This window comes from Ursus maritimus, unplaced genomic scaffold, assembly GCF_017311325.1.
Source record: "Ursus maritimus isolate PB19 unplaced genomic scaffold, ASM1731132v1 scaffold_32, whole genome shotgun sequence".
In the NCBI taxonomy this organism is placed as follows: domain Eukaryota; kingdom Metazoa; phylum Chordata; class Mammalia; order Carnivora; family Ursidae; genus Ursus; species Ursus maritimus.
The window spans coordinates 26665518-26683885 of NW_024425786.1; the positions used below are offsets into that span (position 1 = coordinate 26665518).

The window sequence follows — 18368 nt, forward strand, 5'->3', positions numbered from 1 at the left end:
TTTGCACCTCTTAATCCTCTTAAGGTATTTTGTCTACCCTCCACCGTCTTCCCACTCTGGTAACCAACAGTTTCCTGTATCTGTGAGGCTGTTTCTGTTTTATTTTGTTTGTTTTGATTTTCAGGTTCCACATTATACAGTCTTTGTCTTTTTCTGTCTGAGTTAATTCACTTAGTGGAATACCTTCTAGGTCCATTCATGTTATCACAAATGACAAGATTTCATTCTTTTGGGGGGGAAGCTGTCAAAGATTATTATTTTATTTATTTATTTTAGGGAGATAGAGTGAGCCTAGGAGTCGGGAGAGAGAGGGGGAAAGAATCTCAAGCGGACTTCAAGTTGAGCGCAGAACCCGATGATGCAGGGCTCAATCTCCTGACCCTGAGATCATGACCTGAGCTGAAATCAAGAGTCATACCCTTAGCTGACTGAGCCACGCAGGCACCCCAGGATTTCATTTTTTTTTATGGCTGCGTGATATTCCAGTATGTATATGTGTGTGTATATTTAATGTATTCAAACACACACCCACATCTTTATCCATTCATCTGTCAGTGGATGTTAGGTTGCTTCCATGTCTTGGCTGTTGTAAATAATGCTGCAGTGAACGTAGGCATGCATATATTTCTTTGGAGTTGTGTTCTCATTTTCTTTGGGTAAATATCCAGAGGTAGAATTGCTTAATTATATGGTATTTCTACTTTGAGTTTTTTGAGGAACCTCCATACTTTAATTTTAATTCCAGTGTAGTTAATGTACAATGTTGTATTCAATTCAGGTATATATTGTAGTGACTCAGCAATTCCATATATTACTTAGTGTTTATCAAGATAAAATGTACGCTTGGGGCGCCTGGGTGGCACAGCGGCTAAGCGCCTGCCTTCGGCTCAGGGCGTGATCCCGGCATTCTGGGATCGAGCCCCACGTCAGGCTCCTCCGCTGGGAGCCTGCTTCTTCCTCTCCCACTCCCCCTGCTTGTGTTCCCTCTCTCGCTGGCTGTCTCTATCTCTGTCAAATAAATAAATAAAATCTTAAAAAAAAAAAAAGATTAAATGTACGCTTAATCCCATTCACCTGTTTCACCCATCCCCCACCCACTTTCCTTCTGGTAACCATCTGTTCTCTAGTTAAGTCTGGTTTTTGGTTTCTCTCTCTTTTTTCCCCTTTTTTTCATTTGTTTTGTTTCTTAAATTCACGTATCCGTGAAATCGTATGGTGTTTGTCTTTCTCTTACTAGCTTATTTTGCTTAGCATTATACTCTCTAGATCCATTTATGTTGTTGCAAATGGCAAGATTTCATTCTTTTTTTTTTGGCTGAATAATATTCCAGTGTGTGTGTGTGTATATATACCACATCTTCTTTATCCATTCATCTATTGATGGATGCTTAGGTTGCCTCCATAATTTGGCTATTGTAAATAATGCTGCAATAAACGTAGAGGTGTATATATTCTTTTGAATTTGTATTTTTGTAAGAGCCTCCATACTTCTTTTCATAATGGCTGTATCAATTTGCATTTTTTTCCTCCAGTTTACATTTCTGCTGACAGTGTACAGTGTACAGTCATTTTTTCTGTGTCCTTGCCAACACTTATTATTTTCTGTATGTTGGTAATAACAAATCTGACAGATAGGAGGTGATATATTGTGGTTTTGATTTGCATTTCCTTGATGATTGTTGTTGTTGACCATGTTTTTATGTGCCTGTTGGCCATCTGTATGTGTTCTTTCAAAAAATGTCTATTCATGTCTTCTGCCTATTTTTAAATTTTTTCTTTTTTCATATTAGGTTGTGTAAGACCTATATATATTTTAGATATTAGCCCTTTATCAGATGTATGATTTGCAGATTCCTTCTCCCATTCGGTGGGCTGCCTTTTCATTTTGTTGATGGTTTCCTTTGCTTTGCAAAAGCTTTTTAGTTGGATGTATATCCATTTATTTTAGCTTTTGTTGCCCCTGCCTGAGGAAACTGATCCAAAAAAATATTGCTAAGACTGATGTCAAAGAGATTACTATTTTTCTTCTAGTAGTTTCATGGTTTCAGGTCTTACATTCAAGTCTTTAATGCATTTTGAATATGGTATAAGAATAGTGATCCAGTTTAATTCTTTTACATGTAGTTATCCACTTTCCCAACACCATTTATTGGTAAGTGTGAATCTTTAATAATACATTTCTTTTTTCTTTTTTAAGATTTGTTTATTTTAGAGAGAGAGAGCACAAGAGCATGAGCGGGAGAGAAGGGCAAAGAGAGAGGGAGAAGCAGACTCTCTGCTGACCAGGGAGCCTGACTCGGGGCTCGATTCCATGACCCTGGGTCATGACTTGATCTGAAGGCAGATGCTTAACTGACTGAGCCACCTAGGCTCTTTGCCCCTTTTTTTTTTTAAAGGTATATTATTTATTTACTTTTAATTTCAAGTTTTTTTAAGTAAGCTCTACACCCAACATGGGGCTTGAACTCACAACCCTGAGATCAGGAGTCGCGTGCTCTACTGACTGAGGGAGCCAGGCACTCCTAATAATACTTTTTGGTGGGGGGGGCCGGGCCCCCCAAAAAAAATTTTTTTTTTTTTTTTTTTTTTTTTTTTTTTTTAGAAAGGTAGGGAGTGGCAGAAGGAGAGGGAGAGAGAGAGAATCCTAAGCAGGTTCCACACCCAGCATGGTGTCTGACGTGGGGCTTGATTTCATAACCCCGAGATCATAAACTGAGCTGAAATCAAGAGTTGGACACTTAACTGACTGAACCACCCAGGTGTCCCACTTAATAAAACATTTCTTTCTTTTTTTTTTTTTTTTAAATCTTAAAGGTTTTATTTATTTATTTGAGAGAGCGAGAGGGAGAGAACGCACAAGCAGGGGGAGCAGCAGGCAGAGGGAGAGGGAGAAGCAGGCTTTCCACTAAACAGGGAGCCCAATGTGGGACTCGATCCCAGGACCCTGGGATCATGACCTGAGGTGAAGGCAGATGCTTAACCGACTAAGCCATCCAGGTGCCCTAATAAAACATTTCCAATGGCTGAGTTCAGTATATTTCTGAACTTGTAATTAATTCAGTTGGTTCATTTTAAAGAATTATGAATTTGTAAAATCCAGCTTACCTCAACTGCTTTTATTTAGAAGTTTGGTTTTTATTCTGCACAGCATTTAAGAAACACTAAACCGGAGTGCCTGGGTGGCTCAGTCGGTTAAGCATCTGCCTTCGGTGCAGGTCATGATTCCAGGGTCCTGGGTTTGAGCCCTGCATCAGGGGCTCTGCTTTTCCCTCTCCCTCTGGCTGCCGCTCCCCCGCTTGTACTCCCTCTGTCAAATAAATAAATAAGATCTTAAAAAAAAAAGGTAACATTACTAATAAAGCATGCTGACAGGACATGAGATATGAGTCAGAAATGCTAGGTATACCTACTGTAAGTTGATAATCTTGTTTTGATGGAGAAGTCAAGCCTATTTAATTTTTAGTTCATGTCAAAGTAATTTCAGTGGGAATAATTACTTTAATTAACTACATAAATTTTGCAATGAATAAAAATGTTAAAAGTAGATGGATATGATTCCTTTCTAAATTTTTATTTATTTATCTTAAAAAGATTTATTTTTTTAGAGAGAGAGCTCGAGCATGAGCACATTCAAGTTGGGGAAGGAGCAGCAGGAGAGAATCTTCAAGCAGACTCCCCCCTGAGTGGGGAGCCCAATGCAGGGCTTGATCCCGAGACTCATGAGATCATGACCTGAGCCAAAGCCAAGAGTCAGACCCTTAACCGACTGAGCAACTTAGGTGCCCCTGATATGATTCCATTTTAAAGGAAGAGTTGTTAATGTCTTAAAAAATCAGTTAGTTAGGAAATGCCGTTATGGAGAGAGAATGAGATCTACTTTTATTGTATTATCAAGTTTTCATTCTCCATTACACCAATTTGAGTTCTTAGTTTATGCCTCACTTGAGGTGAATTGTGAGCATCAGGTTTCAAAGTTTGGAGAGAACTTTTAGGATTTTGTAGACCAATATCATTAATTATATGGGTTGAAGAATTTACACCCCCAAGGAGTTAAGTTTCTTGCTTAAGGTCTGTTAGTAAATTAGTAGCAGATCAGTGACTAGAATGGGAAAATACTGATGTTTACAGTCTTTTTTGAGACCTGTCACATATTTGACAGCACATATTTTCCACATCTAACTACTTTTTTATTTGTTTAGTCGGTCCTCACTTTGCTTGAAGTTCTGTTGCCGCAGTTTTGTTAAATACTACCAATCCCCTAACAAATCTCAGATGTCATTTACCATGGTACGTGAACTCTCAGTTATCATGTAGTGTATAAACTATGCTAGCTCTTCAGTTCACAAGTCAGTAGGTAATTAATAGATGTCCATTATGATCAATGACTAGTCATGTTACTTCTCTCAAAGCCTGTTGGGGATTGGTCACTGTGTGTCTGTTATTCAGTTCTTGCATAGACAGCAAAGGATGTAGTTGTGTTGCTTCCTTGTCTTCTAAATTTTTGTGGCATTTTATGTAACTGGGTAATCAAAGGGGAGAGTTGACCAACAAAGATCGAAGTATGGCTAAGAAATGAAAAGTGATACCACTAGATTTGAAAATTTGGATGTCAGATTATTTGAAAACAATGACAGGTAAGTGAAGATAGGATAAGAGCTAGGCCTGTATGAAGGTATAGTATGAACTATATTGAAAAAGTTGGAAGAATATAAAAAACAAGGTAAAACCGCTTTAACATCATCAAGTTTAAATTGTAATAGGAACTCAGTTTGGCTCACATTCATTAGTGTTCAAGTTATTTGCTGCATGAAAGAAAACTAAGTACAAAAAGACCGGAGAACTTTTTATTGCTAGTGAAGAATGGTTTCTTTTCAGAATCAGCATGGATTAAGCTGCTAGAGCAAATCGGAATGATGTGTGAACTTCACACCCAGATTCCAAATATTAATTGAGCAAGTAATTATAATCATCAACAATTTAATGTGGGATAGGTGTGTTTTGGAATGCAAGCCCATCAATAACTTAATGTGATGAAAGATACAGTGGTTGTAAAGGGAACAATATCCATATGAAGCCCAAGGAACTTATAGTAAGGGTGAATTTATCAACATGAATGAGGAAAGTCATTGTGATAGAAAGGATGAAGATGTCCCAGAGGAAGTGACTCCAGCAAAAATTCCACATTAAAGGAATTCTTGGAAATATTTGATAAGACTGAAAGGACAAAGGGTAAAATACGGGAAGCTGAACCAGACTTCAAACAGATGAAGAGAGTTTGCCAAGGCATAGAAAACATGCTTATTCTGTGTCATAAGTTATATGAGGAAAATGAGAAGGCAAGAACTGCCTACTCTTGGTAAGTTTTTTTTCTTTTTAAAGAAATAGAACACTCTGATTTTCAGTGTTTCTTCTGTTTTAAATTATAAAATAGTAAATATTAATCACACAATAGTTACCATTTTCCTATGCATTTATAATTGACAGTTTAAAAGTCTTAAATGTTTTTAAATGTTATGACAGAAATTTTAAAGTTCACAGAACAATTGTGATTTTTTTTTCCCTTTGATTAATGAGATTGCTCAGTTTCAGCTTGCAAGGTCTTTTTCATGGTTCTGCGCTGCAGTTCAAAGTGAGTACTGCCTTTATAAATGTTTTTTCCATAACAGATTTGTTACATTTTCTAACTTGATAAAATGCTTATAAAGATCATTGGTATGAACAAATTTGAAAGTATAAGTAAGGGATGTTTAAATTGGAATAACAGTAGGGAAAGACGAGCATTACCATTTGGGGTTGAAGGAAAGAGATTAGGCATTTAATTTTGAGCGGTCTGTTTCAAGCATAAAAAGCATTTTGAAGTTTCTGCTTAATCTTTTAGACTCTTGTAATTTTTATTTTAAAAATCTTATTTGATAGCAAGTGAGAGAGCATGTGCACGCACAGGGGGAAGGTGAGGGACAAGCAGACTCTGTGCTGAGCGCAGAGCCCGATGCGGGCCAGATCCCGGGATCGTGATCACGACATGATCCAACACCAAGGGTTGGACACTCAACTGACTGAGCCACCGAGGCGCGTCTGTTCTTGTAATTTTTAAAGTTACACTCTTTGCGTGTTCAAGTTTTTATTATAAAAGAAGCTTTAGATTACTTTTATTTTTCTTAAAGATTTTATTTATTTGAGACAGAGAAAGAGAGCGTGCACAAGTTGGGGGGAGGGGCAGAGGGAGAGGGAGAAGGGAGAGACTCGCCTCTGAGCAGGAAGCCCCATGTGAGGCTCCATCTCAGAATCCTGAGATCAGGATGTGTGCTAAAGGCAGTCGCTTAACCAACTGAGCCACCCAGGCTCCCCCTTTAAATTACTTATTAACTAATAAAAATAATTCCTTTATTCAGCAAACGTTTATTAAGCATCTGTTTTATACTAGGCATTGTTGTAAGTGCTAGGCTTACAACAGTATCCAACAGACAGAAATCTCTCTAGACTAGGATATACTTTAACCTGTTTCCTTCTTTGAATGTGGAATCTCTAAGTCTTTATAGAGTCTTGATTTAGGTTGAAGGAAACTAGATATTTTTAATTTTTGTGTAATTGTAAAGGCTTTTGTATAAAAACAGCATTTTTAAAATTGGGTTCTGTTTTAGATAGTCTCCAAAATGAGGTTAAAACTCCACGTTTGTATAATCCCTGTTATTAGCAGATTGATCTACAACAAGAATGGGACATTTCATGATGTAGCTTCAGAAATGTGTATGGGAACTTGATTCCTTATAGCATCCCCAACTTTAGAGTGAATTTTTTACACATGCTATTATGGACAGATCTGCTATAGTAGTGCTATGAAAGAGAGTTGTGAATTCTACCTTGTTCAGAAAGTTGGGTGTAGCGTGAGTTGTGTGAGATATGGCATCATTAACGAGTTGTAACTTTAGTTCAATCATGAAAACTGAATAAGTGTTTACTGATAGGACTGGAAAAGCTGAAGCACTGTGTATAATGGTTCAGAGGCATGAAACTACCTGAAAGACGAGGTAAGCTAGTGGTCATTTGTAATAACTAGAGCATTTGCTTTGGGGATGGGGAGGCAACGGGAATATAAAGGCAGGAAAGGATGAAGCAGTTGAGGAAGGTAGAGCCAGATTTTAGATGTTTGGACTTTTTTCTGGGGATCCTTTTTCAGAACTCTGTGTGTGTATATATATGTGTGTGTATGTTTCCTTAAACTCTCAGAACTGCATTTCTTCATCTATAAAATAGAGGTGTTAACAGTGCTTATTTGATGAGATTTTGGGGAGGCTAAATTGAATTAAGTCATGTAAAGCGCTTGGAAAAAAGTGCCAGGCATGGAGTGAGGTTCCTGCTAAGCGTTAACCACTAACTGTAATGGTTTAGGAACCTCTGCCTCAAGGTCTCCTAAAAAATTCCATAATCAGGCAGTTGATAGAAATAAGAATCACAAATGGTTAATAACTGTTCAGAAAGATTCTTATTTAAAATTTAAAAAATGAAAATGGAAATGATTAAATGGAAAATAACACAATAAAATGCAAATTGAAGCAAAGAGGTAACATTTTTTCCTTACCAAATTGAGGAAGATGAAAAAAACTTCATGCCAAGTCATGGAGAAGTGCTAAAGAAACAGGAATTTCCCCTATTGGTTTCTATATCTATTGGTGGAATGCTTTGGTGGGCAATTTAGTAACATCTATCAAAAATGTATATTCACCTATGTCCCCCCCTTTTTTTCTATGCAAAAAGGTGTTTTTGTTAAAGCACGGGGACAGGACCCGTGGCAGAAAAGAACTTCCTCGCCTATGCCCTTTAACCTTGTGATTCCACTTTTAAGAATTGATTTTTTATATGTATATATTTATATATGTATACACACACACACACGAACATATATACGTTCACGTATGTAAGCTAGTTTATATGTACAAGTATGACAACTATAAATAATATTGTATTGAAAAAGAGGCTGGAAACAACCTAAATGTCCATCAGTATAATATAATAAAAGATTATGTGGCCACTAAATAGAATGAATTAGATAGATCTCTGGGTTTTTTGTTTTTTTTTTTTTAAGATTTTATGTATGTATGTATTTATTTTTTAAAAGATTTTTATTTATTTATTTGGGAGAGAGCACAAGCAGGGGGAGTGGCAGGCAGAGGGAGAGGGATAAGCAGGCTCCCCAATGAGCAGGGAGCCAGATGTGGGGCTCGATCCCAGGACGCTGGGTCATGACCTGAGCCGAAGGCAAACCCTTAACTGACTGAGTCACCCAGGTGCCCCTAGATAGGTCTGTTTACTGAGAAATTTCCTTGATATATTTAGGTTTAAAAAAAAAGGGGAATTTCTATCTCTGTCTATCCATTTGCTTGTATTTTTGATAATCTGAGAGAAAATGGTATCTCATTTTAATTTTTTCAGGTGAGATTGAGTGTTTCTTGCTTATTTCTGGTCTTCAGTCATTTTTTTATTGGGATGCTATTTTTTTTTCCGTAGAGGCATTTTATTTGCAGGCCTGTATTATATCCCTAGAAAAAGAGTCCTAGGATCTCCCTCCTTTGTTTTCATCTTGCTTCTTCAAGGTCCATGATGCCAGCTGAGGTTGTCAGTACAGTGAAACCAAACTGGTGGGATGGGAGTAGATTATTCTGCGAATTTTCTAGGTCTTTGAGTTGTCCTTCAAATCTGGAGTTGATCACTCCACACTTTTTTAACCTGCCCATGAGGTTCACAACAATTTTCGCAGCTCTGTGATCATCAGTGATTTCAAATGTGCCAGTGTTAACTATGCTTCATCATCACAGTTAGAAACCGGAGATTGACTTTGGAGTATGACCTAATAAGAACCTGGTGTTTGCCTCTTTTTTCAGGATTGGTTTTGGTTGTTGTTGTTTTGTTTTGTTTTTTTAAGAGAAAGAGAGTGCATATGTGCCCAAGTGGGGGGCTGGGGTATGGGGTGGGTGGAGGAAGAGAATCTTAAGGAGGCCCCTTGCCCACATAGGGCTCTGTCTCACGACCCTGAGATCATGACCTGAGCCGAAATCAAGGGTCGGACACTTAACATTTAATCTACTGAGCCACCCAGGTGCCCCTCTTTTCAGCATTGTTAATTCACTTGAGAGCATCTGTCAGGACATTCATGCACAACATTATGGCGGCATGGAAAGATGGTGGAAAGAGCTGGGTTGCTATTCTTTAGTGGATTCTAAGGCTGCTTTATAAGTAGAATATTGACATTGTGATGTTATTAATTCATACTTTTACCCCAGATTGTCTTTAAGGTTTTCCAGTTTTTATTTTAAATGTGATCAAGTTCATTAAACTTTCTCATGAGAACTTGTTTCTGTTTCTAGTTATAAGACTTTCCTATCTTCTAATATTTCTGTTTTTTCAATTTGTTTTTAATCTATTTGGAATTTTTTTGGTGTAAAGTGTGAGGTGGTGATCCATATTTTCTCATCTTAAATGATTACTGGTCATATTCTAATTCTTAAGTATACTTTGGAGTTTGTGTTTTCTATTCTGTTCCATTAATCTGTTTAGTAATTGTCATGCCCATACCACATTCTTGAATTATTGTACCTTTATTATAAGGTAGGGCATATTTTTCTCCTTGTTAATATTATAATTCAGTACTTCCTCTGATACTCTTTTTACCTTTTTTTCCCAGTTGTCCTTGATAATTGTTTTATCTAGTTACTTCTGTCTCACCCTGCCTTCCCTCTTATGTGAGGAAATTATATTCTTCATAGTATTGGTTTTTTTCTTTTGTAAAAATGGTATATCGCCTGTTTATTGTCTGAAAAATTTTGTAAGTTTTTAGATAATTTTATATATTTCTTTTTTTTTTTTTTTTAAGATTTTATTTATTTATGTGACAGAGAGACAGCCAGCGAGAGAGGGAACACAGCAGGGGAGAGGGAGAGGAAGAAGCAGGCTCCCAGCCCAGGAGCCCAATGTGGGACTCGATCCCGGAACGCCAGGATCACGCCCTGAGCCGAAGGCAGATGCTTAACGACTGCGCTGCCCAGGCGCCCCATAGATAATTTTATATATTTCTTATTTTTATATTCAGAATATTTTGTATGTAGTTGTTATTGTAAATTGGGTCTTTTTTCCTCCCATTATAGTTTAACTAGTTATTGCTGTTACACAGGAATGCTATTGATATCTTTGATTTGTTCAGTTTGTAAAGAGTTACTCTGTTGAGAGGCACCTGGGTGGCCCAGTCAGTTAGGTGGCCAACTCTTGGTTTTGGCTCAGGTCATGATCTCAGGATACTGGCATCAAGCCCCAGATGGGGCCCTGCGCTCAGTGGGAAGTCTGCTTGTGAATTCTCTGTCTCCCTCTGCCCTCCCCCCACTTGTGTGCGCTCATACTTTCTCTCTCTCTCAAATAAATAAATAAATAAATCTTTTTAAAAGTTACTCTATTGAGGGGCGCCTGGGTGGCACAGCGGTTAAGCATCTGCCTTCGGCTCAGGGCGTGATCCCGGCGTTCTGGGATCGAGCCCCACATCAGGCTCTTCCGCTATGAGCCTGCTTCTTCCTCTCCCACTCCCCCTGCTGGTGTTCCCTCTCTCGCTGGCTGTCTCTATCTCTGTCGAATAAATAAATAAAATCTTTAAAAAAAAAAAAAAGTTACTCTATTGAATTGTATTCTAATTCCTAAAACTTCTTCAGTCTACTACCTTGTACTTTTCAAGTAGACAAACGTATTAGCTGTAAATAACTTTGTTCTCTTTTTGCTGTTTTACATTTCACATTTCTTTTTTCATGCTGCACTGGCTAGTACTTTCAGAACAAGGTGTAATAGTGGTAATATTAACACTTTAATGGTAATTAAATGGTAAATACTCGATCTTGCCTCCCAACTTCAATTGACTATTAATGGACATCTGAATTTTGAGTTGAGAACAATTGATATTTAATGGAAAGATTGCTGTGACGCACTAGTGGCAGGAGATGTTTAGAAGAAGGAGAGTGTTAGGAACCAAGTATTTACTGTCTTTAATCTTTCTTTATTAAATTTAGCTGATGATTTGAGAGAAATATTCTTTAGCATGTTAAATAGTTACATTCTGTTTTATTTATTTGTTAAATTATCAAGTGGAAAAGTCCGTGTTTATACAATAGGTATGAAAACCACAGATGGTCAAATGGCAAGATTATTATTTTTTTTAAAGATTTATTTATTTACTTGAGCATAGAAGGGGCAGAGGGAGAGAGAGAGAGAGAGAATCCTAAGCAGCCTCCTTCCCCAGTGCAAAGCCTGTCGTAGACTCGATCTCATGACTCCAAGATCATGACCTGAGCTGAAATCAAGAGTCAGATGCTGGGGCACCTGTGTGGCTCAGTCGTTGAGCATCTGCCTTTGGCTCAGGGCATGATCCCAGAGTCCTGGGATCGAGCCCCGCATCAGGCTCCTCCTCTGGGAGCCTGCTTCTTCCTCTCCCACTCCCCCTGCTTGTGTTCCCTCTCTCACTGGCTGTCTCTCTCTCTCCCTCTGTCAAATAAATAAAATCTTAAAAAAAAAAAAAAAAGAGATGCTTAACTGACTGAGCCACCCAGGCACCCCAAATGGCAAGATTATTTAAAGAAAACCTAAAAAATGTTATTTTGGAGTATATTTCTAAATTAAAAAATGACCTTGTGTTAAAGTTTGTAGAAACATACAAACCTTTGATGCTAATGTTAATCACTGAAAAAAGAGATTTGTATTTCCCACATTTATTTGATCACAGAAGTCTTCATATTGTAATGTATCTTGCAGGTTTTACATAACATATTGAGAAATGCAAAATTATGGCATTTGGTTAATATAAAAGATAGAGCTAATGCATTACAGTAATGCAGTACAATATATTAGGGCCTGTTGGTATCCCAGGATGAAAAAAGATTTATCTAGAAAGTGATACTGACATATACATAAGTTGAATGTGCCTCAAGTGACTGTAAATGAAATGAAATCTAAGTGGTATAGAGAAGGGGTCATGAATTCTAAATGGGTATCAGGCAAGGCCTCCTTGAAGAGCTACACTTTGAAGAAGCAGTGGGATTTTATTAGGTAGACGTTATTACCAGTAGGTAGAAAATAATAAGAGAATTTTATGATTAGAACTTTGGGTAGGAGTGAGAAATTACTTTTATTCCATAGCCAGAGGAATTGTTTCCTGACATCGTTTCCAGTGTTTTTTCCTAGGGTAAAGACCATTATCTAAACATTACTAATACTTAGGGTGAACAGACTGAGAACTGAGACAGTTTTGAGAGTGAAGGGGAACACATTAATAATTAAATGGATATGATAGGCATTAACAGAGGTGCCTTTGGCTAAGTGTAATAATACATGGTCACCCCGTCTATGAAGAATGTCCTGTGGTGTTTGGCCCCTGAGTTGGCATTAGCTTTATCTTACAGTCTGGCCTGCTTTACTCACAGAATTCTAATGCACCTAGCCTTTCTGTTTCTTGAATTTTCCATTCTTGCTCCTGCTAAGAGCCTTTATGTTTGCTGTTCTTTTCTTTAATCTTCTCTTCCACCTTTTCACCTGTTTTAATTCTTAGTCATCCTTCAGATCTTAAATTAAGGAACAGTTCCTGACTTCTTGTATAGGTTGGCTCATCCTCGTAGAGATTTATCTGAAACACTAAGATGTTTTAGAAAGAGAAATGAAGGTTCTTACTATTGATCAGTTGAAGGGAATGGGGAAAACCCCCTAATTTTGAAAGTTCTTGTTTTACTTCTAGAGTGTTGGGGCTGCTACTAAAATGAAAAAGGAACCAGTCGTGAAAAGATTGTTTTAGGAAAGAAGAAAATGAAGCACATTTGACAGTTTTCAGTCTCTCCTTATTTATTTGACCGAGAACAAGAACGCACAAGCAGGGGGAGCAGCAGGCAGAGGGAGAGGGAGAAGCAGGCTCCCTGCTGAGCAAGGAGCTAGATGTGATGCGATGCCATGCGAGGCTCCATCCCAGGACCCTGGGATCATGACCTGAGCGGAAGGCAGATGGTTAACCAGCTGAGCCATCCAGGCTCCCCAATAAATAGAATCTTTAAAAAAATTTATTGATCTAGGATCCAATACATTTCTAATTGTAATTTTTTTTTCAGGTGGGTGTGGGTGATAATGCTTACCAGTTAACACTATATTTGGATTTTTTTTTCCCTCCTTCTAGGGTTAGGGAACTTGAGTATTTTGTTTTATAACTAAAAATGTACTTTATCTCCAGTGCTTAATTTTTGGAATACAGGGGGCTGAGTCATTTGCCTAGAACTTTCCTTTTATTTTAAACAGTGGATACATTTTTACAAATGAAATGTTGTAGTGAACGCTGATTTTTAAAGCAAGGGAAGATATCTTTTAGTAGTGTGATAATAATAGGTTGCATTTATTGTGTATTTACAGTTTGCTAAGCACCATGCTTAGTACTTTCATTTAATCATCCTGACAATCCTGGGAAGTAGGTATCATTATTTTGATATGTTACGGATGAGGAAATTTAAGGCTAAAAGTTGCATAGCTGGTAAGTGGCCAGATTTGGATTCAGACTCAGGTGATCTGAGATTGGAGCCTAGGCTCTTAACTAATGTGCTGTCATACTTCTTAAAGTTATAACATTTATTTTATAAGTTTATGTATGTAATAGTTACATGTTTTGAAGTTAATGGGTGGAACTCATGAGACTATTTTGACAAAAATGAACTGGTATTTCTTGTCTTAAATCAGTATCTGCCTTGTTTATTTAAAAAATTTTTACTTTTGGTTTCATAGTATTGAGAAAATCCCTGCATATGCACAATAGTTATTACAGACTCTTAAAAATTAAATTGGGTTGGCTTTTAAATTCAGTTAAATCTTTATGAAACTTGAAGGATGCCTAATAGGACATTAATTTCATCGCTGAATTTGTAACTGCTTATACTAATTTCTCATTTGTAAATGTACAGGTTGGACAAGAAGCACTCAAACACATTTAGTAAAACCATTATATTATTACCAAACTAAGTGTTACTTATAAATTTTTGTCACCCAGTTGGTAAGATTATAGGCCAAACAGGTGTTCTGGAGTCTTACCCTGTCATTTAATTGAGAGCATTGTTAGTGTTGCCTGCTTGCACATTGCTGAGCAGCCACACAATTCAATAGTTTTTAATATTTTCATAGTTGTGCAACCACAGTCAGTTTTAGAACATTTTCATCACCTGAGAAAGAAGTCCTGTACCCAGATCTACTACAAAGCTTTAATAAAAAAGTATGGTACTGGCACAGAGATAGACACATAGATCAGTGGAGCAGAACAGAGAGCCCAGAAATAAGCCCATGCTTATGTGGTCAATTAATCTACGACAAAGGAGGCAAGAAGGGATAAAACAGTCTCTTCAATAAGTGGTAGGAAAACTGGACAGCAACATACAAAAAATGCAACTGGACCACTTTCTTATACACAAAAAATAATTTCAAAATGCATTAAATGTGAGACTTGAAACCATAAAACTCCTAGAAGATAATATAAACAGTAATCTCTTTGACTTTGACCTTAGCAGCATTTTTCTAGACGTGTCTCTTCAGGCAAGGGAAATAAAAGCAAAAATAAAATACACCAAAATAAAAAGCTTTTGCACAGTGAAGGAAACCAACAAAATGAAAAGGCAACCTAGTGAATGGGAGAAGATATTTGTAAATGATAAACCTGATGAAAGGGTTAATATCTCGAATATGTAATGAACTTACACAACAGCATGAAAAAGAACCAGATAATTCGATTAAAAACAGAGGACCTGAACATACATTTTTCCAAAGAAGATATCCAAATGCCTAACCAGACCCATGAAAAGATGTGCAACATCGGTAGTCATCAGGGAGATAGAAGTCAAGATCACAAGGAGATACCACCTCACATCTGTCAGAATGGTTGAAGAACACAAGAAGCGAGCTTTGGTGAGGATATGGAGAAAAAGGACCCCTTGTGCATTGTTGGGAATGTAAATTGGTATAGCCACGGGAAAGCATCTGCATAGAGGTTCCTCAAAAAATTAAAAATAGAAATACCATGTGATCCAGTAATTCCACTACCGGGTCTTTACCCAGAGAAAATGAAAACACTAATTTGAGAAGATAATATGCACCCTTGTTTATTGCGCCATTATTTATAGTAGCCAAGATATGGAGCAACCTTAATGTCCATCGCTAGATGAGTGGATAAAGAAAATGTGGTATATATACACAGTGGAATATTACTCAGCCATAGAAAAGAATGAGATCTTGCTGTTTGTGACAACATGGATGGCCCTAGATAGTATTATGCTAAGTGAAATAAGTCAGAGAAAAACAACAACAGAATGATTTCACTTGTCTGTGGAATCTCATAAAACAAAGGAAGAAGCAAAAAGGAGAACCAGACCCATAACTACAGAGAACTGATGGTTGTCAGAGGGAGTGGTGTTGGGCAAAAAGCAGTCAAGGGGAGTGGGAGGTACAGGCTTCCAGTAATGAATAAGTCATGGGGATGAAAGGTACAGCATAGGGAATATAGTCAATGGTATTTTAATAGTGTCATACTAGTGACATGTGGTAGCAACACTTCTGGTGAGCATAGCATAATGTATAACATATATCACTATATTGTGCTCCTGAAACTATTTAATATAACATTGTGTGTCAACTATACTTTAATTAAAAAAAAAAAAAGAAAAGCATTCCTATTCATTATCAGTCCTCCTGTCTTTCCTTCAGCTTTAGGCAGGCACATAATCCATTTTGTCCCTATGGTTTTGAAATGTTTACCAGTCTCAAAAAAAAGGGGGGGGGACTTGGTGGATGATATTGTATATTGTAAACAAACTTGTTACTTGTTTGGCATCGGTGGCAATATTTTTAGTCTTTGTTTTTGTTTTCTGTTTGGGAAGGAGGGAAGGAAAGGTAAGAAAACAAAGGTTTTGTTTTGAGCTGTAGAGAAGAACATTGAATTGTAGAATTTTTGCCAAACAAGTGTCTTTTGGTGTCTTCTCATGTTCTTCCCATCTAGGTTTTTTCATTTCTTCTGAGTCGTAATCAGTTGCTACTGTTTCTTGTGTCCAGTATAGTTTTAATTTTAATGTATTTCATTTCCATTTTGTTAAATATTTTTCATAATAACATTTGCGTGATCTAAGTTTTTTTTTTCCTTTTTGAACGTGAAGATCATTGATCTTTTGTGTTCCATCTTGCAGAGAAGTGTGTTATCAGCCTGATTCTTCTTTCTTACAGAACACAGGAGACTAAATCACAATATTATATTATCCCTTAGGTTTCATAATCAGCTCACAAAATGAAATGGTTCATAATCCAAATTACGTTAGGAAATCCCTGTATAAGTTACCCATAAAGTATAGACATGTCACCATGGATAATGACACTACTATGTTTTATCTTATATCATTGAGCAAAATTGTGGTTTCTTTGGTTGTGCATGCAAAGTGTACAGGGGCAGTATTGTACAAAATGTATCTTACCTTTAAACACTTGGATCTCCCTGGTGCAGACAAATACTTTCATTTTTTGGCTTGCCGCGTCACATGTCCCATTTCTCTTTTATTCTGGGGCATAACTTGTTGGGTAGGTGGAATGGCCTTTACTGTTTCTTTCTTTTTCATGTTTATGTAGTTGAGTTCAGTTATGTTAAATGTATTTTATGAATCACCTACACTATAATTCTTTTTACTCCTCTGCTGTTTTCTTTTGGAATTCTGAAATTTCACTAGAATGTATCTTTTTTCCATTTCCTCTTTGGTATTTGGTAGGCCCGTTCAGTCTCAAATATTTGTATTTTTTTGTTCAGGAAAATTTTCTATTATTTCACCTTTCCATTATTCTCGCCTTCGGGGATGCCTTTGAGATTGCTCTTAGACCTATTGCTTCAGTCTTTCCATGCCATCATATAGGCTGTCTTTTCTAGCTCTTTGACTTTGTTTTTGTTTTTGAAACAGAACTTTATCACTAGGCTTTCCAATAAAATTTTAATTTTTGCAGGCATTTTCCTTTTTCTAAGTATTCCCTCGTCTCCTTTTCATGGTTGTTTTTAGCTTTTTTGCATCTTAGAAGTTTCCTTTCTGTAAATTAATTGTTTCCTTCTAGACTGGTTTTTCTGTTTATTCACCTTGAGCCTTCTCCTTCACATAATTTCAGAAACCTGGGATCATTGGTTGTCTCTTCACATTTATACATATCAGATACTATTGATTACTATAGCCAGCTGTTGTGTTTCCTCTGTAGTTACAGTTTTTTTCTGAAAAGTTTCTCCCTTGAATGGGGAGACGCACTCTGGGTTTTAGTGAACAAGGTTTATCAAGAAACAGCCTTCTTTGGGTTCTTGCCTCATGGATGAGTAGTAGGAAGAACAAGAGGCTGGAATGCTCACGCTTGTCAAAATGAGGAGATCTTTACAGACTAAAGTGGATCATGCGAGTGTCTTTAGCTTCTGGGCAGAGTTGCCTTTGCTGTTGTTCCCCCCTCACCCCAGTCTCTGTTAGTTTGTTTTATATATATATATAATTTCTATACACCCACCATAGGGCTCAAACTCACAACCCAGAGATCCGGAGTTGCACACTCCACCCCTGGGTGAGCCCCGCCCCTTCCGTCTCTGTTTTAAAGATTCAAAATTACCTCAGACTTGGCTCTGCTGCTGTCTTAGCCCTAATATACTGAAATAGGAACCATCCCTGTAACATGGCTGATGTCATTTGAAGAGCAGCAGATTGCTGGCTAAAAGCAAAACCTATTTGATGCTGATTGTTCTGTTTAATTTCTATTAGAACTTTTATATAGTTACCAGTACATGTTAGTAAGTTCTCCAAAAGTGTGGCTGTCTTTATTATTATTATAAGTGTACACGACCGTATGTATCTTGTGACTTAAAAGTGATTTAAAAATAAGTTTTTTATGTTAGGGTGTGTATCTGTTTTTGGTTTGGGGGTTTTCAGGTGAGGATTTCTTTCATTAGTTCTAAATTATATTTTGCTCTATTTGGCAGTGTTTTGTTCATGTCGTGAATTTGTATACTTTGGGTTGAACATTATAGCTTTTGGGAGAGTAAGGAGGGATGCCAGGAAGTATGATAGAATGTGACAATAATGTTATTTTTCTCTTTCCTTTTTTGCTTTTTCAGTTTGAGCAGAAAACTGGTGCAGTTTTTGATGAAATTGTAGAGAACTGTAAGTACCACTTTAGAAAAAAACCAGTTATGTCTTTAGATAGATAATAATTGAATCTAGTTATAGCATTTATCTGTAACAGTGTTTAGTTAGGGCCTATTAATGTGATGGTACAATTTGATTTAGTTTAGATCTCATCTGTTAGTATCTTCAGCAAGTTAATCT

At 37.1% G+C, this 18368-nt stretch overlaps 1 protein-coding gene across 1 annotated transcript in view; it reads left to right on the forward strand.

The window, feature by feature from the left end:
* The window catches only part of ZMYM4 (zinc finger MYM-type containing 4), a 136571-nt gene that overhangs the window by 42149 nt on the left and 76054 nt on the right, over positions 1 to 18368 (forward strand). The window contains exon 2 of the mRNA XM_040619241.1: positions 18158 to 18203. Coding sequence (XP_040475175.1) covers positions 18158 to 18203 — 46 coding nt within the window. The remainder of the gene's footprint in view (positions 1 to 18157; positions 18204 to 18368) is intronic.